Source organism: Zonotrichia leucophrys, chromosome 1 (assembly GCF_028769735.1).
Source record: "Zonotrichia leucophrys gambelii isolate GWCS_2022_RI chromosome 1, RI_Zleu_2.0, whole genome shotgun sequence".
NCBI lineage: Eukaryota > Metazoa > Chordata > Aves > Passeriformes > Passerellidae > Zonotrichia > Zonotrichia leucophrys.
Genome location: NC_088169.1, coordinates 9,205,045 through 9,214,192, shown reverse-complemented (window position 1 = coordinate 9,214,192; position 9,148 = coordinate 9,205,045). Strand labels below are relative to the sequence as shown.

At 47.0% G+C, this 9,148-nt stretch overlaps 1 protein-coding gene across 1 annotated transcript in view; it reads left to right on the top strand.

The window, feature by feature from the left end:
* Positions 1 to 4,588: 4,588 nt before the first annotated feature.
* The window catches only part of TSPAN7 (tetraspanin 7), a 91,226-nt gene continuing 86,666 nt past the window's right edge, over positions 4,589 to 9,148 (top strand). The window contains exon 1 of the mRNA XM_064706700.1: positions 4,589 to 4,742. Coding sequence (XP_064562770.1) covers positions 4,662 to 4,742 — 81 coding nt within the window. The 5' untranslated portion in view covers positions 4,589 to 4,661. The remainder of the gene's footprint in view (positions 4,743 to 9,148) is intronic.

Here is a 9,148-nt window from a genome sequence, read left to right as displayed (position 1 = left end):
TCCTTCAAGAAGAAGAAATTATATAATTCCTCCCCAGATTATTGTAAATTATCTACTGACCTTAAGAAAATGTCCAGGTATTCCAGGGACACACAGGGTGCTGTTATCCATAACTGCAAAGAAAAGAAATAGCAGAGAAAATACAGTCTGACAAACCAACTTGAGTGACTTGGCAAATGTGCAGGGTTAATTGTCACTTTATTGCTAAAGATGAAGATAATAAAATTGCATGGCTCCATTCTTCTTGCTGTGTGTCAAAACTCCCATCATCTGGAGATGTAATAATGCTTCTCCTGAAATAACATAGACCTGCTCTTTGTGTGTTTATATGCCCTTTGTGTATTTTTCTGCTCTCTGACCTCTTATCTTTTCCAAGTCCTCCACCCTCCCTCTGTAAATGCTGGTGATTTTAATTTATCCTGTTGTGGTAGTTATGCTTAGTCACAAATGTATTTCTGTTCCCTTCAAGAGGACATTTCACAAAGCTCTGGAGTAATCAGGAAAGTCATCACAGGCCATGAGAAATACCTGCCTACAGAACAGCTGTAAACTTCCCTTTTCAATCAAGGCATTTTCTGAGAAATAAGAAGAGTTATGAAAAGCTTATTGGTATCAAAGTTACTGATAAAACCAGATATTACATGCCTGCTCTGAAGGGAAATGGGATAAAGGACATCTCTTTTTGGCCTAACATTAGAGCATGAACTGAGCATCATTCATAAAGCATGAGGTGCTTCCTACAATGCATCCTAAAGATCTTTTCAAAAGGTTTAAGAAAGTTTCCCAGCAGTACTACTTCCTCTGCACACAGGTACTGCTGCTCATCAGGGTCAGCACCACGATCTCAATACTGCAGAGCCATTCCCAGAAGCCCTTTATATTGAATCAGTGCTGAATATGACTTTCATCCTAACTCATACCTGTTGCCAAACTCTGAAGCTGATGTCTGTGTGTGCTCCCTTATGCCTGTGCTGCAGGACACTGGGCCTTTCTTTCCAAGATGTGGTAAATGAAAATATCTTGGTTGACTTTGACAACACTACATTCATCTCCTTACAGCCTCTTTACTGGCAAATCATTCTCTGGCACTGGTTTTGTACCCCACATCTCTTCCTTGGGGACCTATAAAGCCTGAGGCATCTTTAGAAAACACACTTTGGGGGCTGGGCCTGGCAGCTTGGTCCCACTGATGCATCTGCCAAAAGCATGTGACAAATGTGCCACCAGCCATGTGACAAACTGGCTGCTGTGTGAGTGAGAGCTCTGCTTTTTTAGAGCTGAAGGATGTGTGATGCAGAGGTGGCAGTGGGACCTGCACAGAGTTGCCTGAACTGACCTGTGACCCATGGGTGCAGAAAAATTGTCAGACACTTGTTTTTCCTCCTGCTTCCTGCATTTTGCCACAAAGTTTGTGGTTACTCTGCAATGGAGCGATGCAGGCTCTGCCAGCTGAGGACAGCCACTGGCAGGCCACATGGAGACAGGGGAATGGGAAAAGGACAAAAATCCCTCAAACCTCTGCTCTCCAGAGAGGATGAAGTGAGTGTGGATTATAAGCCTGAATGCCCAATAAAGGATAGCAGAGGTTGCTGCCTTCACACTCAACAGCACCACAGCAAACCAGAATGAAAGGCCAGAATGGGCATGAAGAGAACAAAGCACCACATTTCTCACCTGCTGTAATTGCAGAAGGGTGTGAGACCTTTACATTTTTCCCCCTATACCCCCAGAAAGAATTTATTTACCCATCAAATAGCCAAGATCAGCTCCAGGTAAGGATGGAAGTCCTCATTTTCAATTTCAATGCTCTGCCAAGGGATGAAGGAGCTCCTTCTAGACTGATGCTTTGAAACAGACTTATTAAGACAGGATATTCCCTGTGCATTATGAAGAAATACAAGCTTATAAATTGTAGAAGAAACCCCTGCAAACTGCCAGTGTTTTAAAGAAATATTTTTCAAATGACACAGTTAGGCAAAAATGTCCTGTTTTGAATAACTACAAGAATGTTCTCTCTGTGGGGAGATGTGAAGAGCAATTATGTTCCCAACTCTGCAAACGTGGATTACAGAACTGAAAATGTATTTTGCTTTAGAAAGGCTTGCTTTGATTTTGTTCAAGTAATACTTGAGAATCTGCCCTCCCAAATCTGCAAAACTACGATAAAAATATTTTTAAAAGGTAGATGTGTTTCCAAGACACACATAAAGGCTAGCAATTGTTCAGTAATTCCATTTAAGTCTAAAATGTTTGATGGCTCGGTGCTCTTGTCATATTTTAATGGTATTTGCTGTAATCAGGCAGATTTTTGTTCAGCTCTGTTCAGACATTCTCATTTTTAATCCAAAATTTGCATCTACATCCAATAAAGTATATCCTCCTTGACTGCATGCCAAAAAGGAACTGAGAGTTCCTCCAAAGACAGCCTGGTGAGAAGACTGTAGGCTCAGGTGGAGATATCATGGAGCCTCTGTTTCTCAGTGCTCAGGACATCATACCCTCCAGGCCTGACATTTCTGAAGAAAGGAGCTGTATTTCTTGATGTGGGCTTTTCTTCTTGCACCTCTGTTTTCTCTCTGGTTCCCTGGTGCAAAATCCTGTGAGCTTTAACAGCACTGTCAAGGGAAACTTTGTAGGCACTCATTCAGTTTAGATCCCCAGCACATCCTTCTGAGAAGACTCAGGGGATCTATCCCAAATTAGGCACTATGGGACAGAGTGACCTAAAATCACATGCTGTTGGCAGAAAATGTGAGTCTTTGTCAGAATCAGCATCTACCAAAATACCCATTCTGATTGATATTATAGTTTGTTTCATGCTTTCTTAAAAACACCTGAAGGGGAGGGGAAGTATAACCATAGCTACTGAAATAAATGGCTGCTGTCCCCTGGGCTGTGACAGCAGCATTTATCTTTCTACAGCCTATGTGTGAGAGGAAGGAAGAGAATTCTCCAGCTTGGAGCTATTTTCTGTCAAAAATCTTAGTGTAATTTTTGTACAGTGAATATTTATAACTGTTGTTAGTGTCAATACAATTTTTTGCAGTTAGTGCACTTATTTACATTTTAATGGCCAAGCCAATAAAGATTTATGCACCTGTCATCTGAATTTTCCACAAAAGTGGTGATTGCTTAAAAAAATCCCCCATATCTCCTGCAGAATACTCCCTCTCCAACCATCTTTTAGATGCCTCCATTGTTTTGGGAAACAGCAGGCTTACAGCTCTAAAAGTCATAAGTTAAACCCAGCAAAATCCTGCATCAGTCTTCATGGCAAAACTTCTGCATATTACAAAAGCACTCGCTCAGGAACCATTTTTTTCCTCACTCTGTTTTTCAAACACTGTCTCTTGAATGGCAAGGGCTGTTTCATCACTTTGATATGTCTCAGCTGCACCAACTACATTATTTTTGTAGCTTGAGGAGATTCGCTGTTTAGTGCTGACCTTGTTTTGATTTTAATGCAGTTAAAGGCATAATTCAGATCCCTGCTTTGTGCGCAGCCACACCACTCAGGAGGGACACACAGTGCTCCAGCATCCCCTCCCCTGCACACATAACCTCCCCCAAAATGTGAACTACAGGAAAAACCCTGAAGGCATCCCCTCTGTGCCTGCCCACGGTCCTGGCACAGCAGCCAGGACATGTGTGCCCTCATTCTGGCCATGCTTCTCCTGGAGGCAGCCAGCCCACAAGCCTTTTTTATTCCCACACCACTGCTCTGCTGCCAGGGCTCTGCAGGATGAGCTCCTTTTTCATGCCCAGACTAGCTCGGTTATTTCCCTGCTGTGCACCCCTTGCTGGATTCCCCATGGTGGCTGTGTGACAAGGAGGAGGGACAGGCTCCCTCGGGAGCTCTGTGCCCTCTCCGGGCTGTACTGTCACTCAGCTCTGATCCAGCTGAAACTGGGGGGTCTCAGAGACATAGAAGTGTGAGGTTTCTGATCAGTTTAGCTGGGGTGCAATGACCAGAATAGTTGTAGCATAGAGTTCACATTCGAGGCTGACATAAAGCCAAGGCCAGGCTCTTGTAAGGCACCGTCCATAGGTCACAGCTCTTACAGCTCCACACAGTCACCTGCACAGAGCTGCAGAAGAGGCACGGCACAGCCGGAGAGCTGGAGGAGCCCCGGCCCTTCACATGGATTCGGTGCAGAGCTCTTGCTCAGCCACACTGCGTGGCTGTGACCAGAGCACCGCCAAACCTGCGCTACTTGCCCTTGCTGTGCTCTCCAGACCTCTGAAGCTTGCAGGAACACACATTCTAACCATGACACTGAAGGATGTTTTCTCCCGTACGGCCAATTCCCTCTGTAGCTCCGAGCGTGCAGCGCCTCCATCCCCAAACCCCTGAGCAGCTCCAGCGACGCCTCCGAGCATCTTCCCGACAAAACGGGGCGGCCGGGGGGGTGTCCTTCACCTCATCTTTCAAAACCTCAGCTCCCCCATCCCTGAGGTAAATGTCACCCGGGCAGGCGGTGTCGGAGCCCCGTGCCCGGGCGGGGGTCCCCGGTTGGCAGCAGGAGGCGCGGTAAGCCCGGCCGCGGCAGCCGGGCGCTGAGCTCACCTCCCTCCGCCCCCCCGCTCCCTTCTCCCTCCCCCTTCCCTCCCTCCTCCTCCGCCTCCTCCCGCGCCCAGCCTGCAGCCGGGATCTCAGTATTATGGCATCGAGGAGAATGGAGACCAAACCCGTGATAACGTGTCTGAAAACCCTCCTCATCATCTACTCCTTCGTGTTCTGGGTGAGTGCGGCTCGGCGCGGCGCGGGCACACGGGCACGGCAGGGCACGGCAGGGCACGGCCCGGCACCCCCGGCCCCACCTGCCCGGGGCTGGGGGCACCGGGGTCTCCGCAGCGCGGCTCGGCCGGGCTGGCACCGCCGGGCGAGCAGGGACGGGGCATGTCCGCCGGATACAGATCTGCATGCACACACACACACACACACACACACACACATATATATGAGCTCACACATATAGATAAACACATTTCCATGGATAAAAAATGATGGGGTTTGCCTCCTCTCGCGGCGAGCACATCCCCCCGAGCCCCCGCGGGGGAAAGTTGCAGGGGTCTCCCTGAAAGCCTCCATAGCCTGTCCCCTCCCCGCCGCCCTCCTGGCCGGCCGGACCGTGTCCCCATCGCCAGAACCATGTCGCTGATGCCGGACCGTGTCCCCACCGCCAGGACCGTGTCCCCACGCCGGACCGTGTCTCCATTACCGGACCGTGTCCCCGCCGCATCCTCGTCCCTCCGCGGGCGATGCCGCCCGAGCCCCCCGGTACCTGCTGCCGGAGCCCCGGCCGCGGTATCCGCGTTTCGTAACCGGGCTCAGGCTCCCGCAAACCATTTTGCTGACCCAGATGCATTAATTGAGTTGCCGCGATTGCCTGACACGGCCCGGCCGTGTTTTTCAGGGGGCTGGAGGTTTTGGCTGCGCCCCGGCCTGTTAGTCAGCACATCCCCGGCAGCAGCCGCGCATCGCGGCGGCCATCGGCAGGTTAAAGAGCTTTTAATGGCACACGGTGACAGCACACGGTAATGGCCCCGCTGTGTGCAGTTAGGGACCTGCTCCGCACAGCATCGGCGCAGCGCGCTGAGGCGCGTTTGTCACTTCCCAGCCGGGGGAGCTGGTTGTGCTCTCTCGGCTTGGTAGCTCTGCGCTGGGGAACACACTGGCTCAAATCTTCATCTTTCTGCTTAAAAAGGCGTTCTAAACCAATAATTGCTTATTCATGGCAATAACGTTTCACATCCTTACAGTGAACATAGGACTTCAGCTGTTTCAACTTTAACTTCTTAGGCTTTTATTTTTTTAAAGCATAACCAAAACACATTTTTGTTTATCCATACTTATGGCAGTACCTCGGTGTCATTGGCTCCCTTGTACCCCATCCCCTCGATATTTAACATATCCCCCCCCCTTTTTTTAATTATCTTGGTGGAAGTAAAGGTGTCTGATACTGAAATGGATAGGAAGCCAGAATTATCTGTTGGGGTTTTTGTTGGCAAGTAGATTCTTCACATTAGTCTCAAGGAGGTAGGTGGCTAAGTTTATGTACTTACCACAGTTTCAAGATTCATCCTTTCCAGTCCTCAGTCCTCAGCAGATCTGTGAGAAACCCCTCTTCATTCTGTGATGAGTGAGCAACTGCAGGAGGCAGGCAAATTCGTGGCATCTTTTAAAATTGTATCTTTTTTTTTTTTAAGTAATTGTTGTATCTTCTGCAGCCCGAATAAACAGAGAGCTTAGATCAGCATGCCCGTTGAGCTAGCACATTTCACCAGCACTAATCTCATTTAAAAAGAGAGAATTGTACCCTGAGCCAAGCAGCTGGCCGAGGGCATTTGTGCCGGAGGCTGTCAGGATGCCAGGCCAGGTTGACAGCTGGGACCTCGTGGGGTAAATTACACAGCTGAGCTCGGTTTGGGCTCTGTCAGAACCCAGGAAATGGCTCCAGCAACACAGCTGTGCTGGTGGGATGCTCTGCTGTGAATTCTTTTCCTCTGAGCTGTGGGTCAGGCTCCTGTGTGGCCTGATCTTCTCCAAGGGCATGGCCCACTCTTCCAGTTACTTAACATTTGATGGTTACCAGAATTTCTGTTTGTCCTCCTGCTTGAGCCTGGAGAAGGAGGAGGAAATCAATGGTTGGGGACAGAATCCTGCAGCCATGATCAAAGGAGAATGGAGAATCATGCTTGCTGTTGCATCTGGTTTCTCAAGGGACATAGGCAAGTGGCAGTGGAAGAAGACAGCACAGGATTTGGTAAAGGTCCAGAGCATTGGACAGCAGATTCTAAGTCTTTATCAGTTCTTCAGTGCTAAAATGAAGAACAAAAGCTAATTCATATTTTTGTCCTCTTTCTGGGCTCTGAATCCATTTAGAATAAATTGGAGCAGGATGCCATGAGGAAGCAAAAACATGGCTTGCTCTGTCAATATGCTCATTTTGGTTTTTTCAGTCAAGCTTGAGAGCTGAGGGATGTATGGACTTCCCTCAATCCCCCCCTCCATTATTTTCTGGGGTGATTTTTGTACTCTTAGAATCTGCTGGTTCCAGAGTCAGTGTAACTCAACTTGAGTCCTTGTGAATTCTCAGAGCTGAAAATATGGGAAGGATTCTATTGGAGGAACTATTTTAATTTTTTTTTTTCTTGGACTGAGCTAAATACCAGAGGGAAACCATGCCAGCATCACAAATGGCTGGTTTGTAAATTTTTATTCTGACGGCTTTCCCACATTTTTTGGAGAGGTTGTAAGCTGATTTCTGAAGGAGAAAGCTCTGTGTTGCTTAGCTGCAGTTTGTATGGGGTTTTTTTCTAGCTGTGGGAATGGAGCTGTGATACAGCACAGGGCAGAAACTCGTCCTGTGGCAGGGTGGTGTGTGGTGGCAGCCCTTTGCCTGGTGGGTCAGGTGGTTACAGATGTGAGGGAGTGGGGAGAAGATGCTTCTTTGCCTCTAGTGAGCTGTTCTGAACCATCGTGAAGGACTCCTGTGTGCTTCACATTGTTTATAAAATAAGAAAGTCTGTGTTCACAGCATGTTCCCCCAACAAGTGATTTTTTGTCAGGCTTAAGTATGAATTGCATCTGTATTTGTGGGACAGATGTGTATAGGTGAAGGCTTTTAGTATGAGCATTAAATGAGGCTGCACAGATTTCATGGGAGCTGTAGGACCATAATGGGGAGACACAGTTCATTCAAATTTCATGCTGCGTAGCTTGTTCCTTTCCAAATAGGTTTTGTTTAATGTAACTTGTTATTTTGATAGCTTCTTCTCCTCCCCCTCCCCATACTTTCCAACTTCTTTCTGTAAATGTATCAACATGGTAAAAAAATCCATAAACAGAGATAATAAGCTTTTTGTGTGCTCATATGTATTGTTATTCATAGAACACATTAAATGCCTAAGGTTACCATTTTTGGTCCTTAAGGGATGTAGTAATAAAAATTCAACAGCCATTTTTTTCCTAATCAGAATTCTATACTGAATGCATCTGGTTTGGAACTAGCAGATTAAAAAAAAAAAGGGTGATAAAAGCTCTGCTTGGCTGTTAGCTATTTTTATTTTTTCCTTTTGGGTATCATAAATTGCTTGTGTAGAAATCAGTGTTAGAGCCTGTCTTGTTTTTAAGAGAAAATGAATTTTGAATTAGAATTCTAAGTGAATTTTTTATAGGAGAGAGAAACCTTGAAGCACCCCTCAGTAGCTTGTATTTGTCTAGTACTTAAGTAACCTTTGGTCTTAAAACATGTGTATAATTAATATTTTACTGTAGCCTTCTAAATATATTTTGTTACCAAATTAACTGCCTGCCTCAATGTTTTGGGAGGGAGCTTTAAGGGGGCATGCACTCATATCCTTAAAGTTATATGGCTGAGGAAAATGAGTGTTTTCTTCCATGCAAAGCTTGTTGTTGCCCCAAATAGGCACCATAGCAAAGTGATTATTTTCTGATCCCAGGCCCTGTGAGACCCTTGGCACCAAATGAGTGCTTTGTGTGTGCTGTCCTGCTGGAATGGGGTTTTCTTGCTGTCAGTTAGTGTCATAAAAACATGTAAATAGAGTTTCCATTTAGATAACATTCCAAGATGGGTCACTGATCTGAAGAGCATCTTCCAGAGTTTTTGGGGGCTACATTAGGTTCTTAGAGCTTGGCCTGTCTTTGGCTATGTGACAAAATCAGAACTAAGGTACCTGCTCATAGTTCGTGGTAATTTGGTTTTCTGAGTTTTTATTGCCTTGAAAATAGACCTGTGCCTCCTGGTGCAATCCCTTGGAAGTTGGCAGGGGGCAGGAGAGAGGTGGGGCAGGTGGGTGTTGATTGGCTGTGATTTTAAAAAAAGGTGCAAATTGTGTGTTTTCATACAGTTCCTCTTCTTTTTGCCAGCTCCTCTGGGAATGTGGTGTCACTGGTGTGGAGGTCAGGGGGTCTGGAGATGGCCCCATGAAGGGTGGTGGGCTCAGTGCCCCTCTGGCATGGGAGGTGTGGGAAGTCCTAGTGAGTGATTTAAAGTGCCTCCCCTCCATTTTCATCTTCTCAGAATTCCCCCAAAAGGGGCCACTTGTGGTGCTGGGAGTGGCTCAGCTGTTGGGACAGACCCCTCCCACTGTGGCAGGAGGCTGGAGGGGGCATTTCCCTGCC